General features: G+C 37.8%; 3 protein-coding genes across 3 annotated transcripts; 1 reads left to right on the forward strand and 2 right to left on the reverse strand.

Annotated features, from left to right (window-relative positions):
* Window positions 1–2,410: 2,410 nt before the first annotated feature.
* Window positions 2,411–12,395, forward strand: LOC116300596 (uncharacterized). Its single transcript, XM_031709491.2, has 9 exons — window positions 2,411–2,500; window positions 2,573–2,912; window positions 6,980–7,080; window positions 7,726–8,191; window positions 8,887–8,982; window positions 9,138–9,196; window positions 9,394–9,475; window positions 10,086–10,384; window positions 10,967–12,395. The coding sequence occupies exons 1-9, from the start codon at window positions 2,450–2,452 to the stop codon at window positions 11,315–11,317; spliced, it is 1,845 nt and encodes a 614-aa protein (XP_031565351.2). The 5' UTR covers window positions 2,411–2,449; the 3' UTR covers window positions 11,318–12,395.
* A 789-nt stretch (window positions 12,396–13,184) lies between these two features.
* Window positions 13,185–14,815, reverse strand: LOC148909250 (cuticlin-6-like). The gene is made up of 3 exons (XM_089034689.1): window positions 14,627–14,815; window positions 14,085–14,422; window positions 13,185–13,885 (listed from the first exon to the last, which is right to left on the reverse strand). Exons 1-3 carry the CDS (start codon window positions 14,700–14,702, stop codon window positions 13,655–13,657), a joined length of 645 nt encoding a protein of 214 aa, XP_088890815.1. The 5' UTR covers window positions 14,703–14,815; the 3' UTR covers window positions 13,185–13,654.
* Window positions 14,816–22,251: 7,436 nt separating this feature from the next.
* Window positions 22,252–23,881, reverse strand: LOC116300635 (collagen alpha-1(XII) chain). The gene is made up of 3 exons (XM_031709539.2): window positions 23,694–23,881; window positions 23,153–23,490; window positions 22,252–22,952 (listed from the first exon to the last, which is right to left on the reverse strand). The coding sequence occupies exons 1-3, from the start codon at window positions 23,767–23,769 to the stop codon at window positions 22,722–22,724; spliced, it is 645 nt and encodes a 214-aa protein (XP_031565399.2). The 5' UTR covers window positions 23,770–23,881; the 3' UTR covers window positions 22,252–22,721.
* Window positions 23,882–24,514: the final 633 nt, after the last annotated feature.

Below are 24,514 nucleotides of genomic sequence, written 5' to 3' on the forward strand. Positions count from 1 at the left end.
CCTAAGGTAATTGTAACGATGCAGCGTCCATTAAAAAAGAGGTAATTTACAGAGCAAATATTACTGTAATTTTAATATCAAAATTTAATTTAGTCCTAAATTCCACATGGATCCAGTCAAATATAAAATCACGGCAAATACCCCCCAAAAAACCATGCTTTCTTTTGTTTTATCTATTTATAGAAAGATCTTTATTATAAACTTACCTCGTGTACTTCCCCACACAAGCATTTGCTGCTATGTGGGAGGTTTCGGCACATTTCAAAAATATGACACTTTTAAAAGTATAAATCTATTTTTCTGTTAATTTGGTAGCAAATAATAAAAAGATACTGGTGCTAAACGTAGAGCAATGTATCTTGACTAAGGAAAAGTGCCGTGAATGAAAACTGAGTCAATCCCACTGCAATTGGTGATTGCAAGTTGCCAGAATTTTCACTGACAGAGCTGAAAATAGACATCGTGTCGTCTGCTTTCGATTGAAGCATTTGTTTAAGCATGAGGTCAAAACTATCTTTTATCTTTCTTTTATGTATTTATCCTTTCATCGACTACCGCATTATTTGATGTTTATTAAATCTAGAAAGTTATCGGGAAAACAAAACGACAAGTACGGAGACAACAGTGCCCCTATTTGCAGCCCACACCTTGTTTCATTCATGCAAGTTTTCAATTAGATTGAACAGACGCTCATCGACGGCATATAAAGAAGTCATAAATGACTAGCTGTTAGATAAATCACTACACATTCAGACATTAGGTGTTTTTTAGCTTTTAAATTGTATTGGTTTGCAATAATTGGATTCGCTGTTGCTTAGAGAAGAGTGTGCGGCTGATCGCTCCATTGGAGCAATATCATTGTTTTACGTGGCTGAGTCTTCCACTTCCGCTAAGTTACCTCATGTGATCTGCACATGATCGAGCATGCAGCACTTAGCACGACCAAGAAAAAGTAAATAACTTAGATAAAAGGAATTGCCATTACTGTACTTAAGCTTCTATGCATCACTCAATAACGAATACACCTCATGGCTGCATTGATAAAAAAGGTGCCAACGAAAAACTTCCTAGGCGTTGATTTAAAATTGTGAAATTTTGCTACTGATATTTAAGAAAATACGCAAAACGTTAATAAATCTTAAAAAAGGAAAACAGTAACGAAATACCATTCACAAAAAAAAAAAAGGAAGAAAGAAAAAGGGATAAAGCTAAATAATTCAAGAACCTTCTACAATGGTCTGTGGCAGCAAAATGAACAACAACTTCAACGCAATTGACTACTAAACTTTGGCAACGTGATAAAATCATATATAGTACTATTTCATTATTTTTTCTATATAAAAGCAACCATAATTACTTAGTCTTAAAGGTACAGTCCATTTACCATAAAGATGACTTTTTTTTTGGTGACAATTTTTCAATTAAAATAACCAAGGTAAATCACTAAGAGGCTTATCATTCAGAGTTCAAAAATTTCACGAATGTGACCATAATCATTGAACAGTGCACAGTCTGAGTTATATTTTTAAAGGAAATTAAGCAGTCCAAAATATAATTGCTAACTTTTTCGTCACAACAATGCATAAATTAAAAATTTGTTGAATGCTGGACAATCTCTGACATCTTGCACATGCATGTATGTCTCACATTTTTGAATGTGATGCAACAAATATTTAACTAGCTAAAATAAAAGCAAAATATTTGTATAATCACGTTCTTCGAAAGTAAGAAAGATTTTCTTAAACTGATCCAATTTGAATGCTTATAATAAAGTGTTTACACACTTCTTTTATGTCAAGTTAGTAAAGGTTTTCAATAATTTATCAAAGTCAATTAGAATTTAAAGAAATTCCATGAAAAAAATTATATCGAGTTTCAAGTTCCTCCATGCTTTATTTTTGTTAAATCTGAGAGCAAATATCGAAAAGTCACTTAATTGACAAGTGTTTTAAAGTCAATATTACCAACATAATGTCCTATTGAACAAAACAAAACATTTTGGCTTTTTTCATAAGACAAGTGCATTAGCAACAGTAGACATTAAAGTGTCATTGTTTTCTAACCTAGTATAGAGCCTTACTAATTTAAAACTTTTTTTGAAAAGCTCATTGTCATTCTTTTCAAAGGAACTTTAAAGAAATCTGAATTATCTTTAGAAATCCTGCTGAAGAATAAGAAAATATTTTTTTTACAGTTTTTCTTTCGCGACATCTGGGCTTATCAATATCATGGTAATTTGTTTTACCGGAACTAAAGCTTATGCAAATAAGTTCTTTTATTTTAGCGCGAAAACAAAAAAATCAACCAATGAGATTCGAAGAACTAATTCGAGGGGAATGCCCGTTCCTATTATAGCTCGAACGGCAATGACTTGCGTTAAATACTAGTGCTTGTCAAGACAAGCTTAAAGGTCAGTCGGCTGGCATACCATTTACTACAGAGTAATATAATGATTCAAAGGTGCAGTGTGGGAGATTCCAAAGGCGCCAAGCAGAAAAAGGTATGTCCATTTTAAAAAACAAAAGCAACCTGATGATTTGATTCTGATCGAAGACTTTCGTTACAATTATAGATGAAATTTGAACGAGAAAAACTTGTTCCTTGGTTGATCCAAAGAGTGGACAGCGGAGAAGTCCCTGGACTGCGCTGGCTCGACAAGGAAAGGACAAAATTCCGAATAACGTGGAAGCACGCCGGAAAACCTGACTTTGAACAGGATAAAGATGCTGTTCTGTTCCGTATGTGGGCAGAACACACTGGAAAATACAAGCGTGGTGAACAACCTGATCCGTCGACCTGGAAGACTAGATTTAGATGTGCTCTACGTAAAATGCCTGACATTGAAGAGATTCGTGTGCCTCACAGCCTTGATGAGAAAGAACCCTACAGAGTATTTCGAGTGAAATCCAAAGGTGAGAGCTTGTTTTGCAAGTTTTATTAGTTGTTAAACCAACAGGAAGAATGCTTGTCTGTGGTTTCATCAATGATGCATGTAACACAACTAGTTTGTCACACATCGCCTCGCAACACACGAAATAATTCACGAAATATTCTTTCCTTATAACACTGGTCACACATTTTAGACTTTTATAACACTGTCACACATTTTAGACTTGCTGCTAGAATCATCATTAACTTAATTCTCCTAGAATTTTGAACAAAGTTTGGTTGTTTTTTTTTTGAATTAAGTGTTTACTTTAGGAGGAAGCCTTTCTACGTGAATGCTGGAAGCCATTCATTGATCCATTCAGTTGGTCGACAGTTCACGTTGAACCTCCAAATTAATAGATCAAAATAATTTACTAAATCCTTAAAACCAAATAAGCAGTTTTGCAATTCAAGTATTTTAATGAAAAAGAGGCAGTACTATTTGAACTAAAAATCATAGTTGCTACCTTTGCTTTTGCTAATTGAAATCGGTAGTAATAAATCAACTGACAGATGTTAATCCATCACTAAGCACTCAAGAGACACATTTATTTCCGTCTGAACTAAACTAATTTCCATTATTGAAATATTGAATACTTTTAGGAGCTAGAACTGATTGTCAGTTGATTGAAAAAGTAAAAATTAGCGAAAGCGTTCGCAAGTACGTTTTGTTTTTCTGGTATAAGGACAATAATATGCATTGTATATAGAATACAATTTGCATCCGGAAAAAACAACACACCTTCGATCGATCTTCCATTGATTGTTAGAATAAAACTAGTTTACAAAAATAATAAGTTAAAGTGTAAAACTGAATAATTAGAAACCTGTTTTAAGGTTTATTTTAAATGCTAAAAAGTCTAGAACGGCCTTTCAAGAAGTAATAAATAAGTACTTATTTTACGAGCTTCCGCGGTGTAAGGCTGCCTTTCATAGCGAGTGATGTAATCTTATAGACGCCGGGAATCCCCTTATCTGTCTTAAAGCTAATGATTACTTCATTGGTAAAATATTTGTAGCTCGACCTCTGATCACACACACACCCTAAAAAATCACAGATTAACCAAATGATTTTATTGTAATGTGTCCAAAAATAGATTATTAGGTTGCAATAAACGTACAATCAGAATCAATTGATTTGGATCTTTTATTTGAATGTCCGTCTCGTTTTAATAAGTCATGTATTACATAAGAGCAAAATACCTTTCAAATCTTACGCTAGTTTAGAATTGTTTAATGCATAGTTTAAGGATGATTTGAAAATGCTAACTGCACGACTGAATGAACGCACGGCTCTCAAAGCGTACTCGGGCTTGTCTTAGACCACTTTAAGTACCGAGGTCAAGAAGATATGACAGGTCACATGATACGTCGAGTTAGCGCTCGTCAAGAAGGAGGCGTTCAAATTCCGTTTATTGTCTTCAAAACTAGTCGTCGAAGTAAGCAAGCAAAACGGAGAATCGATGACATAAGACATTGTGTATCATTTATCTAAAATTTAAAGCAACTTCTGATGAAAGAATACTAATAGTTTGCTATGAAAAGCGTCGTCTGAAGTCATGTTTTCTATCGCAAATGTACTGACATTTCAATTCCTTATTGCTCCCTAAATGCTTCCAAAATTCGAGAAATTTATCGAGAGTGGAGAAATAATTTGCTTGAAAAAGCGCGGAACTCTAATTCTCTACTTGAGTAATAAGGAATGATTAACAGATGTCGTTTCGAAATCACTGCAGCCAAGAATGCATTCATTGTTTCTTTAAAAAAAGTCGGTGAGAAAAAATAAATAAAATGCACTATTGCAAAACGGATCATCCCCTCTGCGAAAAGAAGGAAAATAAACTTTTAACAGGGCCGTAGCCACCGTTACAATTAGTCCGGTTTCAACCGGACCAACTTTCGGGATAAAAATATGAGGAAAATATTTAAAAATGTAAGAAAAACCGAAAACCCTCGAAAACCGGACCAATCCGAAATTTGTGGCTACGTTAATGTGAAACATGTTTTCGCTTTTGCGACGATAAAACGTAGCGCTTTGAAATTGAGAATGACGATTAAAGGTACTTGAACGTTCAAAAATATTAGAATAAAAAAAACCTAAGACGTCATCCCTTCAGAGTTTTTAGACAATGACAACCTCAGCCCATAAAGTTATTGTTGAGTGTGGAGTTGTTTATCGAAGACAAAAGAGAACCGATACGCAACGGCTAAGACTAAAACGACTACTCAGTACAGTAGAATGTCCAGACACGTCCCATACACGTATAGATACCATACTCATCAACACGTGTTCTAGTTTCGAATCTAACGTTTTCTAGTATTCGATGTTTTCGATTACAGTGATGCATTTTCTGCACTGTTTTTAGGCATAAAAAGTGAGCGTTTCTTAGGCGATGCAAAGAGCGAGATAACAATTTGACAAATCTGTTAAATGACCTCACTCAGACTTGATTTACGTTTGATGTCTTCAGACTTTTTTAATACTCCAATCCTTTCCGATCCCCAGTCAACTGGAGCTGTAGATGTGCCATCTCATTGTTAGCTCTTCCTTCTTTTCTCAATTTTACAAATATGAAGTGCCTAGTTAGAGCTAACCACTTTCTTGCTAAAACGTTGTGAGCCCATTTACCCGGCTGGCAGTAGCGTCTCTGCTTTCAAGGTGCGGATCCCATTTTGATAGAAAAGGAAAAGATAGAATACGTTGTGTCATTGACTATGTTGCAAGGCTTGTTGAACCGTGCGTTGCCTCTTAGTAAGAAGTTTCATTGCGTACTTCAAAACTAGTGATTTCCTTATTTTGGCTATTCATTCTACAAGAGTTTTTTGCAAACGCTAAAGGACGCTATATTAATTGACCGTCAGTTATTTTAATGATTTTTTTTTTCTGAATAGATAAGCAACGTTTGAAGTTTCGTAACCTAAGCGTCACTCGACTTATTTATTAGATTTTTCTAAGCAGCTTTTTGTATTAGAAGTCGCGGGATTCTGAGATTCTAGGACACTATAGCATGCTATAGGTTACATAATGCGCAATCAATTTATGGAATGCATGCATGCACTTGCATGTTAGATGATGAAGTAAAAATGATCCGACCCGCACACTAAATAGGCTATCAATCTGCCTGACCTGACGCGCTTATTCAGTACAAGAATGAACGCATATAAAGCATACATATTGGGTCGAAAGATAAGCTTTAATCGTTCATGCATTGCATGCATTCTGGGTTGCAAGGTCGTTGATGATACCGATAGATTGAAATGTCGGCACAAGAATGCATTCCCTACATACAGTTTAAGAAGATTGCTTGCTGATCTCGGTTAGGTTATGGCAATGATGCACCATCTTCTTAATCGCGTGTTTTAAATAACGCAACACCTTCCAAAGGCATCTAGAATCTGCCATACATTATTTCGTTGGCAAAGCACCGTCGCAATCGAGTTTGTAAGAAATATTCAAAGCGTTATTAAAATTTGTACCGACTTGCATCTTACGAAGGACCTGCCTTTGCCAAGCCGATCCGATGACGGGATAAGATGAATTATTAAGTGGCTATTGAACTTTGCCCGAGATACACGTCAATTCGGCATTCGTTGATATCAACACACGTGCAGTGCGGAAGTCAACAATTAGCAGTAGGATTTGTTTAATGTGTGTTCATAGTAGATATTTGATGGGGCATGCCTTTTCAGTAATGCTCTTTTACGTGCTTTTGTTCGTTAGTTCATGACTGGATTCGAAACTGTCTTTTTAATTACAAGGTGCGAAAGTGATAACACAAACAAACTGTCGACACTTGACGAGGTTGTTTCGAGTGCGAACAGGAAAATTCCATGCGTTTCTAGCATACATACATATACATACATAAACTTTATTAACCTGTTGGTCTTCTGGCGTATCACCTAAGTAATACACTGATCGGGACACTGGCATTTTCTAAATGCATTTGATATGCTAGCTATACTCAGTGGCATTCCGTTATTTTAGTTTTTCTCTTGCACCCATATGTTTCTACCAGACATTCAGTGATACACCTTTGTATTTTTATCGTAGTTTCAAAGTCCCAGTCAAAGCCAGAGCCCACATCGATCTTCTCAGTACTGGACACTCCATCCCCATCACCAACCAATGACGCCGCTGAGGGGTCATCAAGTGTAAGTACATCAGCATCTGTTAACACTGGTCTTAGATACGGCAATCATTCTACGATCGTTCATGTCATTCACAAGAATGATAATGACTAGCTAGTGGAGATGCTGAACAACCATGTTTTTCAAACAACATTTTGTTTGTTTAAATGTGTAAATTTTATTCATTCCCACCTTCAGTGAGAGGGGAAAAGATGGAAAAAGGAAAGAGAAAGAATGAAATAAAGAAACAAAAAAGGATGGAAGAAATTAAGGACATCAAGAAAGGAAGGAAGAAACTTATTCACTTGTATGCTCTCGTTTTGGTTCACTTTTAGTTGTTTATAATGACCGCTGCCTCTTTTCTTTTGGTCCTTTTATCTGTTCTCTTCTCTTTTCTTCTCCTCCTTTTCTATAGTTTCTTATGTTTTATTCTTATATTCTTTTTCGACGATTTTTTAAACATAATATTCATTTACTAGATCCTGCATGTCAGTTACAAAATGACTGCCCGCACAAAAACCAAAAATGTACAATAAATAATCTTTCGTACTTTATACAATCAGCCGACTGACTTTCATTTCCTCAGGTTTTTCCGAGTCTACTTTACCCCCTCAGGCGGTAGATAGCTGCTTGTCTTCTCACATCTTAACTCATTATTTTTATCAACAGTTTTCATCCCTGCCTGCCGCCAGTAATCGATACATGGAACATTCCTGTATCCCTGCTGTTGATGTGTTTGCGTTCCCTTCACCTAACAGCAGCCACACGTCAAGCCCCACTCATGCTTCAGACATTAGCAACGGTTCCAGTGTATTTTCGGATGACGAAGATAACATCGACAACATTACCCCTACCCTACCCCCCTTGGCGGCTCAGCAATACCAACCCAATGACTTCCGCATGACAAACAATGGGTTTGGAAGTAGTTTTAGTTGTACTAACCCCAGTCTTGGTTATTATCCAATGGCGAACGGAAGCTACAGCCAATCGCTTTTGAATTTTACTGAGATACAAAAAAGTGGGGGTATTGGATACGGTGGGGGAGGTAGTGCGGCTGGAATGTACCAAGGGATACGTTACAGTGGCATGGAGAGCCTGGCTCAAAGTTCTGACTTCACAACTAGCAATAATGACGGTAAGTCTGCGGGAAGTGTCTTATTTAAAATTGGAATTAATGTCTGACTGGCTTCACAACTAACAATAATGACGGCAATAAGTCTGCGGGAAGTGTCTTATTTTCTCCCCCTGTAGATATGAATGTTGAAGTGGCGATACGCAGTGAAGAAGTCCACCCCTCCCCCTATAGATATGAAGGTATATGTTGAAATGGATACGCGGATACGCAGTGAAGAAGACCACCCCTCCTCCTATAGATATGAAGGTATATGTTGAAGTGGATACGCGGATACGCGGATACGCAGTGAAGACTGAAACCACCCCTCCCCCTATAGACATTCAATTAAAATTGGAATTAATGTCATTCTTAACATTAATGTTCATGACAAAATAAAGAAATTCACTAGCGTGAAAGAAGTTTGAAAATGTGATCTTAATTTTCATAAAAATTTGCCAACTTATGTTTGATCTTTTTTCCAATAATTATCAATAGTTTAAGAAGCCATATTAAGCACTTGGAAGAATGCGTCATCCTCTATCCCAACACCTCATTAGTTCAAAAAAAAAGTCAGCTCCGCCTCGTTCTTTCATTTCACTCTGGTGTTTGATTAGAAATCGGATTAAACACTTTTTTCACGTGTTTGATCAATTACTTCAACAAGTAGAAATGAAGTCTCTTAACAGGTTTTCTTTCGGTTCTCGTTTCTTCCACAGGTCTTAATACCAGTTCTCAGATGGGTCTGTTTTTGAAGATGTTGCATGCCGCAGCAACGTCCATGGAAAATGATGGACTCGAATATGAGCTAGCAGGTGAATTTTTTTTCTTTTTTTCTATCCTTAACTAGGACTTAAATCAAATCAAGGCTATTGAATTCGGCTCTCTTATAAGCATCGTAATGGTCAGCTTTTCACAGCGAAATATTCAAATTTCTTATATAAATGATCTTCCGTTCATCTTGTTTTAGAAAACACATCCCCAGTAGAAAATTCAATGAGCCATGGTTTCCAACAAATGGGTGGACAGGTAAGTTACTCATTCACATATTATTCACTTGTATTCATGTATTTTTTATGTACTAAGGCATATGCACATTCATTATTTTAGATGTCTGAGGGGAAAAATCAATTCATATTTAAGTTGTTGATAAAATACAAATTACATAGTTACATTTTTTTCATTGCATGTAACCTTAGTATTGCGCCATTTGAAAATTGTTCCAGGTAAAACAGCCACCAGTCACTCCACCGTCTTCATACTCCGAAAAAATGGTCGTGAATGACATGTGCAAGATAGAAAACCCTGGTGAGTCAAATTCATTAAGTTAGCGTTACATACAGCGAAAAGGTTAAAGAACTCATGAATGCACGGAAGAGATAGCTAGCTAAAAACTAGTGTGAGCTGCGTCGGTGTTTTCCTCTTTTACTCCGGCTAGCGTCAGAAACGTCAGGAATTTTTTTCATTTTTTTCATCTTTTCACGGTGTAAAATTTACCCTTTCATGGATTGAATGTACGATTTAGGGAGGAATATTATCTTAGGTGCAATGCTTTCCCATTTCAGACCACGTGTCATTCCCTTGAGATTATGATTCTTTGTTTGGGTGTATCCACATTCATGTGCCTTCTCGTGTGCAACCATTAAACAAAGAAATAATACTCTAGGAAAGACAGTTGACCTATTTTGGGAAAATAATATACCCGGACCCAAGCCAATGAGGTCTATTTTGTTGTTGTTGTTGTTGTTGTTGTTGTCATTTTTAAGTCGAATATATAAACATTTCATAGAAAACCTTCTCAATTGATAAATAAAATACTTAATCATCGAGAACTTCTTTAATGGGCCTGTGGCCCTCGGGATGCATATGGCTTATTGCCTACGTTCTCGGTAACTAACTCTTACTTTTTTTAAAATAGAATGCCACCTTTTTGCTCGCGTCGTTTACGAACAAAGAGAAGTTGCAACATTTAACTTAGACAAGCAAAAATCAGCATGGAGACTATTCTATGGAAAACAAGACCCTGCAAACGAAGGCCATACAGTTGCAGAAGTTTATAGCCATCTGTACGGGACATGCGATATCGAGCAGATCCAGTTGCCTGATGTACGATGTTCTAACGACACTCATCGAGTACTGGCAAACTTTAACCGTGGTCTGGCGTTAGAGATGGGTAATGATGGTGATATATGGGCTACAAGGAAAAGTATGACAAAGGTACATAGATGTCTTGCCATTTTTTCTCTATTAATTTTGTATTTCTAAATCACTCATTTTCAATCTCTCTTTTACATGTCGCACAAAGTCTGATAGTTATGGATTTTATCCAAACTTGATAGATGCAGATTGAAAGAAATATGCCAGTTTAGTATTCGATACATACAGCTGTTTTTGAAGATCCGGCGGCACAAACTCATTTGCACAGGCTTTTAATTGGCCTCGTTATAAGTCAGCTATTCACAGAAACAATTAAAAGTCCAAAATTTCGAAACATTGGTTTTGTTCAACTTGGACATTCTTTACTTTGAAATCGTAAATGATTATTTGCTCTTAGGCGACGCTAAGCCTGTGCAAAAGGTTGTTTTTAACTTATCGTTACTGCAAATGAACCAGTCGAAGGTAAAACAAATGTTTCAATAGAGTAAAGTTATATTCATCTGTCGATTCAGTCCATGATGGCTTTTAATAAGAATAATCAGCCGGTGTTGTGTGACTCCAAGCAGAAAATAACTTATGGTCACATTGTTCGTTCGATTATATACGAGAAAACTTCATTTCATTTACCTTTTTTTCGGGTAGGTTTTCTTCTCCAGTGAATCAAGACAAGCCACCAAAATGGTTCGTGACGTCAAAACCAAAGTATTTGACTTCAGCGAGTTTCAACAAACATTACAGCAAAGTCACAAGGGTACCTGTGCTCCACCGTGCTGTGACGTCACATTCACACTAGGTTGGCCAAACGGGCTTATAGTATGCATAGCCATCACGCATGCGCAAGCCAAGCAGATGCTGCTGAACAAGATGAACTGCGTGCAAACTATCGCTGACCTAACTAATGAGCAAATAGTTTTTGACTTTGCGGGTCAATTTATGCTTAATGGGACGGTTCTACTTGACAATAGCGATCCGATGTCGGTAAAGATTTCATAAAATATATCTGTAGCTATATCTGGCGATGTATTTTACTTTAAACATTAGAGTTTTGTCAAATGCTTTTAAGGTTAAAAGAGCTATCTGATTCAAATTGAATCAACAAGGAAGCCGTACTAGCTGCTTAATATTTAATCAAATACAATTTATAACATTTTTAGGTGTGTACAAAGCCAAAAGTCATTGAATAATGCAAGAGTGTTGGCATAAAGCAAACCGGAAGTGCACGTCTTCCACCAGAAATTCAAAACACCGAAAAAAAATCTGTCGGGTTACTCTATTCCCTTAAACCAAAGTCAAATTGAACCCCAGAAATTGAGAAATTTAAAGCACCTAGTTTCCAGAGCTTTCGATCCAATAAATTTTACCGGCATACAAATCCTTATAAATATTTGATTTTATATTGTCATTTTCCCCCTTGTCGGCATTAGGAGCTGAAACTTCACATTTTGTACTAATATCATAGGTGATACTTTCCAATTTCCTGGGAGTCATTTATATTGAATGATCATTTTCTCAATATTCACTCTGCACCATAATATTGCATTGGCATTTTGGTCCTGATTTGGATCATTTAATATAGCGTTTAAGCTATCCTACCGTCCAACACTAAGTTGTATTAGTAGCTGACTGCGTGGTAACTTCATATACTTAGCTATAGCCCCTTGATTGGTTTCCCAGAGGAATTGTTCTGAGGGACAAAACAATAGGCCGTCATTTTCTTATGAAAAAAACTTCCATTGTCTTGTCCCCCACAACACTTCCTCTCGGGATTCAGTGCAATGGGGTCTATTATGCTTCGTCTATTACTAAGATGTATTGGTGACCCGGGCCGTGCTTGACAATATTATACATTATATATTCCAAGTATTGCTAAGTTGTATTAGTAAACATCACTGCTGAATAATCTTCATCCAGATCTTCTCCTTTCTATATACTATGTTGTATTAGTGACATTCATAAAGTGCGGAATCTTGCAATCTTCAATTATATGGAGCTTTTTTCTTCTTGGCTTGGATTAGATTTGGTACTAAGTATTTTGTATTGTAAAGTGAATGCTCTCTCGAGCGTGGTTATATTAATAAAACATATTTTTCTACTGTTAATTTGAGTATGTTGGTCTGTAAGCTTTCATAGCTCAAACAAAGTAGCAAAAAAAAAATTGTCGTGCTTAACCTTTTGTTCACTGTCTTCTTCCCTCCCTACCTTTCCTCCAAGCTTCCATCCCTCCCTCCCTCCCTCCCTCCCTCCCTCCCTCCCTCCCTTGCGATCAAACCTTAACTATAGTCCATTCGCTAGTCCAAAAAGTTTCATAGCAAACAGCTCATGAGTTGCTTCATATCGCACGCTTTACGTCCCACTCATACATTCACAAAAAGAGAAAATACTGCATGTTCTTTTCAATGGAAAGGTGACTGTGTCAAGCGTGACAAGAACTTAATGAAACACAATATCTCTTCAAAATTGAACTCAAATGGTAAGACATTAGTACTATTAACACCTTATCTTCCATTGATTAATTCAGTACAGTGGGGGCACTCAACTCGTTTTCCCAGGCTATAATTCCTGAACTTTCTACTGTTTCAAACCCTTTAAAATGAAACATTAAGTTAAACCTTTTTTCCAATCGATTGCCAAGGGATAAATTAGACCCTGTATTTTTTTTAAAAGTGAGAAAAATCTCGATTTTTTGTTCAAGTGTCTTCATCGAAAATGAAAAGTGATTTTCCAACTGTAAATCTTCCTTTTTTTTATCTGCAAGCCTGGGTTTGATTCCTTTTCCCGTTTTCTTCCCTTTTTTTCCAGTTAGGACAAATGATGATATGATATATATTTCATGCAAAAAATCGTATAAATAGTAAAGTAATAATGCTCAAATATTGGAATTTATTTTTTCATTAATTAACAATAATTACAGTTCAACCTTAGGCACAAAAATTCCATTCCAAGGTAATTACATTTAACATACTTTATTCAAAAGCCTAACTAGAAGAAAAAAAACACATTTATTTAGGTTCTAGGCACATACAAATTTAAAAGTATTGTAATATAATAATTAGTTTGTAAATGTACATGTAATATTAATTTATTTCGTAATTATCTTTAATTGAAAATTATAGCTCGAAATAAATTAAATTGAGAAGGTCACTGGCATTATAGCGTCTTTACTACCACTACCAGAAACACTTGCACACTTTCTTTTGTTCGGTTAATTGCCACCAATTGTCTCACTATTCTTATGAGGAAATAAGAGTTTGAATGAGAAAGAAAATTCGCGAAGCATTTTGATAGTGGTAGTAAGATGAGGACACCATGGAAACGGCCTATTGAATTGGATTAACAAAATGAGTTTTTGAATTCACCAAACTCACTTAAAATATACCGTCCACCAAATACATTGTCCTCTGAGCTGGCCATGTCCAGCAACTCCAGCACATCAATGTCCTCACCCACTCCTACTGAGTAAATTTCGACACCTTTCGATTTCAGGCCATTGGAAGCTTCGTATAGATTCACAAACTGACCTCTGTTCTTTGTTTGTATGCCATCTGTTATGACAACGGCAACCTTAAAGATGAGACAAAACCAAAATATTAAATTATAATTTGTTAACAGCTTTTAAGTAGATGAGTAATATAAAAAATGATGATGAAACGGAGGACGAAGTAGGGGAAAAGAAGACTAGTATAAAAATTGAAAAAAAGAAGAGATAAAAAGGTGATCATTGATGCCTAGAGAAATAATATGGTAAACTTCTTCATCTTACCTTCCTGGCTTTCTGTCTCATACCAGCCTCAATAGTAAACACTTCTTTCTCTGCTGCAAGAAGTGCTCTATCAATAAACTTATAGCCTGTTTTTCTTTTTAAACCATCGATGTCACCATTGATCTTTTCACGGCTGAGATCTGATCCGTTGTATTTGTTGAATTTTATATCAATTTGTGGTTCGGTGCTGAAGGTCATGACAGCAAAATGATTACCGTCTTCAGATGCATCAATTTCGTCCACAATCTTCTTAGATACACGTAACAACTTTTTCCAAGTAGATAAGCTAAGTTTAGCATCCAGTATGAATGCAATGTCCATTACATCGGAGCAACGATCTTTGGGGGGGAAAAATAAGTGAATTTATTTAAAAGAACGCACCGTCTATAGAAACTGTAACCGGCTTGGATGATCCATGCCAGGGCACAGGTAACTTAAATATTAATATTTACAACTCCAAAATTGCCGGTACTTAGTGAATTAAAAGGATTTTTTTTTTTAAATGACTTAGTAACTTCAAGGGTTTCATATTCTTCACTAACCTTTCGGTTTGGCCGGTGCTGGGAAGGCATCGTTGATGAGGCACAACGCAATGAACGCAACAAACAGTCTGACCATGATTCAAGCAGTATTCAGTCACACTTGAGGATACTTCGAGCAATAAGGTGCAATACTTCACAGCTAAAGTTTTCTTCTGTTTTCTTCGTCGTTCTGTACTGATCTGAATACACAGCCAAATCTCCTGCCTTTTATTGGGTCCCATTATGCTCTTCCGGAACCGGTTTCGTTTGATCTCTTTCCGATAGGCGCGGTACCGGTTTGGCTTTTGTCAGCTTTAGCACGTAAGGAACAGATAGTACACGTCCATACAATGATCTCAGGATGTTCTTTACAACAACAAACAAAAGGGAATAAGGTCAGGAACACCCGGAACACCCCGGAACCCGAAAGGAAATCGCTGATTTATGCCCAGAATCTCCAGAACACGAGGTGCAGAACACAATGTAAATTATACGGAACACAATGAAAATTTCCCATCATTGAACAACTACAGTTCCACTTAAAACGAGCAAATGAAGGAGCAATGCCTGTTTTGACCATTGCAAAACTGTTGGGGATACTATTCTTATATTGTAATAAAATAAGCTGGCTTTGGTATCTTTCTAGCAGTAGCCTGCGTCACGTCCGGAATTTTTTCCGGATGTGACGCAGGCTATCTAACAGGTACTGTATCTGAAATTTAAAAACCCGATATCACGAGACTAATCTCAGGAAGAAAGAGCTCAAATTACAGATCACACTGAGAAGATTTTAAGGTCGTATGTTCCTCAAATCCACAGTACATTTCATGAAATTTTATTGTTGTGATCGATGATTTATTCAAAATAAAAATGTTTTTTGTACGTTTAAGAAACAATAAAGTATTGCATTGTACTGTCTAATGAACTGCATGTTCAAGAGGTTTACCTAACAGCAATAAACACACGTTTTAAAACTGAATAAATTTCGATTGTTATGTGTAGTATTTTTTTTTATATTTTTTTAATTATTATAATCAATTAACACTGGAATAGTCCCCAACATATTTTCCTGCGCCACCGTGTCTTTGCATCGTTCGAAGCGAGACAAACTGTGAGCTTGCAATGATAGAGACCTTTTTTAATAATACCTTGGACAATTCAGTTCACATGTCTGTATTAATGCGAGCTCACCGTTCATCTCGCTTCTATGCAAAGGCACGGCTACCTTTCAAGATGGTGCAGAAAAATGTGAAGGCGACTATTCTGCTCAGTTTGATTTGTAATTTAACTTCTAAATCGCTAATTTTTAAAGATACTAATAGCATCCCCGTGAGTTTTACCATGTTCAAAACAAGCAGATTATATTTCATTTGCTCGTTTCTCATCACGGTGTTCCGGGATGGTTTTGCCTCAGTTCCGGTCCAAACCAAATCGTTAGTTATACAGACGAACATGAGGCCCGGCGAAAGGTTATCCTCCCCCAGACAGGAAGACAGGAATTGAACGTCAAGTTTACACAATTGATATTCTTTTATTTTGCTTCTTTAAAAAAAAACACAGCATTTTCATGCTACAAACTTGCAGCCCTGATAAAATCTGAACCGGCTAATGTGGCTGCAAATGTACGTACTGGAGCTTCCGCAACAGTAGCGATTATGATCACGCCTTTAATTTTCTGGCACAAGCCAACAAAATCCATGTCAAACGGATAACCGCTTGATCAGCCTTTCCGTTCGTAATCAGAAATGCTCTTAATGTTGTGATTCGGAAGCAAATGATCGTTCTTGCTTCAGGTCCTGCTCCGTCCGTGTTAAACTTATTGGCATAATTATTTTTCTTTGTCACGCATGCCATCTTTTATATTAATCATCATATCGCTTTTGAAAGTGGTTGCACCTGCATGCTTTGCTCGCAATATTTAAAAACGCTTTGCTATGTACAACTAAGAACATAATGGTGCAATGTTTTATATACTCAAATTAATATCAAAGAATCTTCTTATAATTCGTTACTGAATTAATAACTTTTTAGTATTTTTACATAATTCAGTTTCTTTTGGTTCAGCAAAAGAAGCACTTCCAAGTGGTCACGTTCTCGAATTTTAGCATGGGTCAATAGAATCCTTGCCAAACGGAAAACCGGGTCATTTGCCTTTCCGTTCCTACACACATGTTCTCACTGCGAATGCTCTCTAATAATATTTTGATGCTTATTTCTTGATTTACTTTTTTCTGTTGCTGTTTGATTCATGATTTCTGGATTTACTGAATTCTGTTACTGTTTACGTGGTTATATTAATAAAACATATTTTTCTACTGTTAATTTGAGTATGTTGGTCTGTAAGCTTTCATAGCTCAAACAAAGTAGCAAAAAAATTTGTCGTGCTTAACCTTTTGTTCACTGTCTTCTTCCCTCCTTACCTTTCCTCCAAGCTTCCATCCCTCCCTCCCTCCCTCCCTCCCTCCCTTGCGATCAAACCTGTTATGTTTAAGGGTTCAACGGTAATCGTGGTGTTATCCAACTTATTTTATTATAACTAAAACGTTTTACATACGTTGCTCCCCGCCATGTGGTCACACCGCAATCACGTGACCACCACAGGTAGCCCAAACTGCATAACACTCCTTCCTTCCTTATGAAAGTCAATGTTCTAAACAATCAACAACTGTTCCAATAATATAAACAAATTAAATCATAATGTCAAATGTTCCTATGACTCTGTGATCAAACGCTGAGGTGGTTTCCTCGCTCGTAGTGGGTAACGTCGACCTGATGAAGGTGGTTTAGGACTTGGTTTCCCTGCTGCATCTCTTGTTGATATCACCTCTGAGGGGGTTTCTTGGAGGGTCTGCCCTTTCGCTTCAGGTTGGACTGGTATAGGTGGGATTGGCAGAGCTCTATCTCTTTGGGGTACTGGCAGCTGTTGTGTTGGTGAGTTTACATACCCCTGTGGTACAGATGGGTTGACATCCCTTTGAGGTACAGGTGACAAAGAGTTTCCCAACGTCTCCGGGAACTCTTCTCTCCTGGGTGGCCACACATTTTCTGTAAATTCTTTAAGTTGGTCAATGTGGCGTTTCCAAATGAACTCTCCCACTTGGACTTGATAGGTTACTGGGCCTAGCTTGGTCAGGACAACGCCTTGACTCCAGGATTCCTTAGTATTAGATCGGTAATCTTGAACTAAAACTGGATCTCCAACACTAAAATGTCTTTTTGGTGATGTACTGCAAAGCCCTTTTTGTGGCCTTGCAACCTTCTTTGCCATGTCAGGGTGTAGCACATCTAGTCTAGTGCGTATACGCCTACCCATTAGCAGTTCAGCTGGGGTATATCCAGTAGCCGTGTGGGGTGTGGTTCGGTAACTCAAAAGAAAAGAGGCTATCTTCTGATTTAGTGTTCCTGGCTCCTTTCTAACAGTTTTCATTGCTTGTTTAAAGGTTTGAACCGCTCTTTCCGCTTCCCCATTAGAGGCGGGATGGTATGGGGCACTTAAGATGTGTTTGATCTTGTTACATTTCAGAAACTCCTTGAATTCTTGAGCAATAAACTGTGGACCGTTGTCTGAAACTAGTTCTTCAGGTAAACCATGTGTTGCAAACACCATACGCATTGCAGCAATGGTTGCTTCAGCAGTAGTGCTAGACATACGTAGGACCTCTAACCATTTACTTTTAGCATCAATCACAATCAGGAAGGACTCCCCAAGAAATGGACCACAATAATCAATGTGAAGTCGCTGCCAGGGTTTATGGGGCCATATCCAGGGATTATCTGCGGTAGTTGGTGCCCTACTATTTGAGCTTTGACACTGCTCACAACTTCGAACTAGCTGTTCAATGTCTGTTTCTAGGCCTGGCCACCAAACATGTATCCGGGCCAAAGCTTTCATGCGTACAATTCCTGGGTGGTTCAAGTGTAATTCAGCTAACACCCGATCTCTGCATTTTGCTGGTATCACCACCCGTGTCCCGCGCAACAGGCATCCATCTTCTACACTGAGCTCCTCTATCTTGGTGAAATAACTTTTCAGATTGTCTGGCACTTCATGTTTCTCTGGCCATCCATGCAATGTCCAATACAGGACTCGGGATAGTAGAGGATCCCTAGCTGTTTCTGTGCGTAGGAGGTTGACATCAATTGGTACTCTTTCAATCTGTACTTTGTTGACTGCTCCAGCTTCATCGAATTCGAAATCCAGTTCGGTTGACTCTGTTTCTGGCAGCCTTGACAATGCATCGGCGTTTGCATTCTTCTTGGAGGACCTATACTTGATATCATATTGATAGGCTGACAGTTGCATCGCCCATCGCTGTAATCTTGATGCTGCAAAAGCTGGGATTCCCTTTTTTGGACCGAACAATAATGTGAGGGGTTGGTGGTCGGTCACAAGTGTGAACCTACGCCCATACAAGAACTGTTGGAACTTCCTTATGCCAAAGATTATGGTCAAGGCTTCCTTCTCTATCACTGAATAGTTCCTTTCTGCTGATGTTAATGCTCTAGAGGCGTAAGCAATTGGACGTTCCACACCTTCTTGACTGACATGAGAAATCACCGCCCCTAGGCCAAAAGGAGAGGCATCTGCTGCTAATTGTACTTCCAGTGCTGGGTTGTAATGGACTAACACTTTGGATGACGTTAACGTGTCCTTTAAGGCTTGAAAAGCTTGCAGGCATTCTTCACTCCAAACCCAGGGAACATCCTTAGCCAACAGCTGGTTGAGTGGGGCTGACAGCGAGGACATGTTAGGAATAAACTTTCTGTAATAATTAACTAATCCTAAAAAAGATTGCAGTTCAGTTTTGTTCTTAGGTTCTGGCACCCTCTGCACCGCTCGTACCTTTTCTGGCGAGGGGTGGATTCCCTCTCTGTCAACTACGAAAGCAAAATACTCGATCTTGGGCTGCATGATACTACACTTGGATGTCTTCAGTTTCACTCCACATGATTCCATTCTTTTCAGAGCTGCATGCAAATTTTTTGTATGCTGGGGAGTGTTCTCTCCTGTGACTATCAAGTCATCTAGGATCCCTCCAGTGTGACTCAAACCATCTAGTAGCTTATCCATGATCTGTTGAAATAATGCCGGTGCCGCTGCTACGCCAAAAGGAAGCCTTGTGTATCGGTACAGTCCTAAGTGAGTAGTGATTGTCACATAGGGCTGTGATTCTTCATGTAAAAGAACCTGCTGATAGGCATTACTGAGGTCTAGCTTTGTGAAAAGCTCACCCCCATTCAACTTAGTAAACAGTTCTTCAGGGGTAGGCATTGGGTATTCAGGTACATCCAGGTATGGGTTTAATGTTACCTTAAAGTCTCCACAAATTCTGACTGAACCATCAGGTTTCAATACTGGTACTATTGGTGTAGCCCAGTCAGAACTTTCAACTTTCTTCAGAACTCCCTCTTTTTCTAACCGACTTAGCTCTTCAGCTACCTTATCCTTGAAAGCATAGGGTACGGGGCGTGGCTTGAAATATTGAGGTGTTGCCTTTTCTTTCAATTGGAGTTTGGCAGTAACTCCTTTGATGGTGCCCAGTTTCCCATCAAACAAGGTTGGGTACTGTTTCTTTAAATCAACTAATGTAGGCTTTGGACAATTGACTCGATAGATATTACTTATCTCTTCCCAGTTTAATCTCACTTTTGCCAGCCAGTCTCTCCCCATTAATGCTGTTCCCTTACCTCTAGTAATGATTACTGGCAAATCAGCTTCTTGACCAGAATACTTGACATGAACTAGGGTCTCCCCTACTACTGGTATGATATGACCTGAGTAGCTTTTTAAAATAACAGCTGATCTCTGTAGTGGTTTTGCTCCGAACTGATCTTTCCACATCTTCTCTGGTATTACAGTGGCTGCAGCTCCCGTGTCTAATTCTAGCTCGCAGGGAGTGTCATTGATAGTAATTGGGACCATAATTGCATCAGGTTTTCTGGTTTTATCTAGACTGAGGTTCCACATGGGCCGTTCATCGGGATTATATTGGTCACTATCACCACTTTCAGACTCACTAGACTCACTACTTTGTTCTTGGTGGCCAACCAACTTGATCCTAGAATTTTTTTTCTTCTTCTTTTTCAACTCCACTGGCTTCCTCAGATCTTGTGTTTTGACTCTTGTTCCCTTCTTGCCTTTTTCAGGGCATTTTGGCTTAATGTGCCCCTTTCTTTTGCAGGCATGACATTCTGCATCTTTGAAAACGCATTTCTCTGGGGAATGGTTACTTCTTCCACATCTAAAACACTCTTCCCTTTGGATATAATTTACTGGGGATGATTCAGTGCGAAATTGATTCATTTCTTTATTTGCCAATTCCATTCCCACAGCAATTTCTATGGCTTTCTTGAGAGGTGAATCTTCTTCGCCCAGCAATTTCCTTTTGATGGACCTGTCTCTCAGACCACAAACTAACTTGTCTCGCAGGGCTTCGTCACGAAACGCTCCAAAAGCACAAGTTTCTGCTAGTTTCTGAATCTTAGCTAGAAAATCTCTTACAGACTGGCCTTCCTCTTGCTCATACTTGTGAAACTTATACCTCTCAGCAGTGACAATGGGTTTGGGCGTCAAGTGTCTCGCCATGATTTCCACTATTTCTTTATAGGACTTCTCGGTTGGCTTGGTTGGGGCTGTTAAATTCTTTAACAACAAATACATCTTACCTCCCATTAAGGTAACTGAACTTGCGACTTTTTTGCCCTCTGGGACATTATTGACTATGAAAAACATTTCCAACCGCTCCACATACGTCAACCAATCTTCGTTGTCGGGATTGAACTCGTTCATTCTTCCAAAACAACTCGCCATTGCTGGGCCAAGACTGCTTATTCCAGGTTGATTTTCGGCACTTGCCGTCGCTTTATCGTTCATTTCTACCAATCGATTACTCCGCTCCTCGTCGCCAATGTTATGTTTAAGGGTTCAACGGTAATCGTGGTGTTATCCAACTTATTTTATTATAACTAAAACGTTTTACATACGTTGCTCCCCGCCATGTGGTCACACCGCAATCACGTGACCACCACAGGTAGCCCAAACTACATAACAAAACCTTAACTATAGTCCATTCGCTAGTCCAAAAAGTTTCATAGCAAACAGCTCATGAGTTGCTTCATATCGCACGCTTTACGTCCCACTCATACATTCACAAAAAGAGAAAATACTGCATGTTCTTTTCAATGGAAAGGTGACTGTGTCAAGCGTGACAAGAACTTAATGAAACACAATATCTCTTCAAAATTGAACTCAAATGGTAAGACATTAGTACTATTAACACCTTATCTTCCATTGATTAATTCAGTACAGTGGGGGCACTCAACTCGTTTTCCCAGGCTATAATTCCTGAACTTTCTACTGTTTCAAACCCTTTAAAATGAAACATTAAGTTAAACCTTTTTTCCAATCGATTGCCAAGGGATAAATTAGACCCTGTATTTTTTTTAAAAGTGAGAAAAATCTCGATTTTTTGTTCAAGTGTCTTCATCGAAAATGAAAAGTGATTTTCCAACTGTAAATCTTCCTTTTTTTTATCTGCAAGCCTGGGTTTGATTCCTTTTCCCGTTTTCTTCCCTTTTTTTCCAGTTAGGACAAATGATGATATGATATATATTTCATGCAAAAAATCGTATAAATAGTAAAGTAATAATGCTCAAATATTGGAATTTATTTTTTCATTAATTAACAATAATTACAGTTCAACCTTAGGCACAAAAATTCCATTCCAAGGTAATTACATTTAACATACTTTATTCAAAAGCCTAACTAGAAGAAAAAAAACACATTTATTTAGGTTCTAGGCACATACAAATTTAAAAGTATTGTAATATAATAATTAGTTTGTAAATGTACATGTAATATTAATTTATTTCGTAATTATCTTTAATTGAAAATTATAGCTCGAAATAAATTAAATTGAGAAGGTCACTGGCATTATAGCGTCTTTACTACCACTACCAGAAACACTTGCACACTTTCTTTTGTTCGGTTAATTGCCACCAATTGTCTCACTATTCTTATGAGGAAATAAGAGTTTGAATGAGAAAGAAAATTCGCGAAGCATTTTGATAGTGGTAGTAAGATGAGGACACCATGGAAACGGCCTATTGAATTGGATTAACAAAATGAGTTTTTGAATTCACCAAACTCACTTAAAATAGACCATCCACCAAATATATTGTCCTCTGAGCTGGCCATGTCCAGCAACTCCAGCACATCAATGTCCTCACCCACTCCTACTGAGTAAATTTCGACACCTTTCGATTTCAGGCCATTGGAAGCTTCGTATAGATTCACAAACTGACCTCTGTTCTTTGTTTGTATGCCATCTGTTATGACAACGGCAACCTTAAAGATGAGACAAAACCAAAATATTAAATTATAATTTGTTAACAGCTTTTAAGTAGATGAGTAGAATAAAAAATGATGATGAAACGGAGGACGAAGTAGGGGAAAAGTAGACTAGTATAAAAATTGAATAAAAAGAAAAGAATAAAAGGTGATCATTGATGCCTAGAGAAATAATATGGTAAACTTCTTCATCTTACCTTCCTGGCTTTCTGTCTCATACCAGCCTCAACAGTAAACACTTCTTTCTCTGCTGCAAGAAGTGCTCTATCAATAAACTTATAGCCTGTTTTTCTTTTTAGACCATCGATGTCACCATTGATCTTTTCACGGCTGAGATCTGATCCGTTGTATTTGTTGAATTTCATATCAATTTGTGGTTCGGTGCTGAAGGTCATGACAGCAAAATGATTACCGTCTTCAGATGCACCAATTTCGTCCACAATCTTCTTAGATACACGTAACAACTTTTTCCAAGTAGATAAGCTAAGTTTAGCATCCAGTATGAATGCAATGTCCATTACATCGGAGCAACGATCTTTGGGGGAAAAAAATAAGTGAATTTATTTAAAAGAACGCACCGTTTATAGAAACTGTAACCGGCTTGAGTGATCCATGCCAGGGCACAGGTAACTTAAATATTAATATTTACAACTCCAAAATTGCCGGTACTTAGTGAATTAAAAGGATTTTTTTTTTAAATGACTTAGTAACTTCAAGGGTTTCATATTCTTCACTAACCTTTCGGTTTGGCCGGTGCTGGGAAGGCATCGTTGATGAGGCACAACGCAATGAACGCAACAAACAGTCTGACCATGATTCAAGCAGTATTCAGTCACACTTGAGAATACTTTGAGCAAAAAGGTGCAATACTTCACAGCTAAAGTTTTCTTCTGTTTTCTTCGTCGTTCTGTACTGATCTGAATACACAGCCAAATCTCCTGCCTTTTATTGGGTCCCATTATGCTCTTCCGGAACCGGTTTCGTTTGATCTCTTTCCGATAGGCGCGGTACCGGTTTGGCTTTTGTCAGCTTTAGCACGTAAGGAACAGATAGTACACGTCCACAGAATGACCTCAGGATGTTCTTTACAACAACAAACAAAAGGGAATAAGGTCAGGAACACCCGGAACACCCCGGAACCCGAAAGAAAATCGCTGATTTATGCCCAGAATCTCCAGAACACGAGGTGCAGAACACAATGTAAATTATACGGAACACAATGAAAATTTCCCATCATTGAACAACTACAGTTCCACTTAAAACGAGCAAATGAAGGAGCAATGCCTGTTTTGACCATTGCAAAACTGTTGGAGATACTATTCTTATATTGTAATAAAATAAGCTGGCTTTGGTATCTTTCTAACAGTAGCCTGCGTCACATCCGGAATTTTTTCCGAATGTGACGCAGGCTATCTAACAGGTACTGTATCTGAAATTTAAAAACCCGATATCACGAGACTAATCTCAGGAAAAAAGAGCTCAAATTACAGATCACACTGAGAAGATTTTAAGGTCGTATGTTCCTCAAATCCACAGTACATTTCATGAAATTTTATTGT

This window comes from Actinia tenebrosa, unplaced genomic scaffold, assembly GCF_029948245.1.
Source record: "Actinia tenebrosa isolate PJP-AT-01 unplaced genomic scaffold, QUT_ActTen_1.0 PGA_scaffold2__45_contigs__length_23673736, whole genome shotgun sequence".
Lineage (NCBI taxonomy): Eukaryota > Metazoa > Cnidaria > Anthozoa > Actiniaria > Actiniidae > Actinia > Actinia tenebrosa.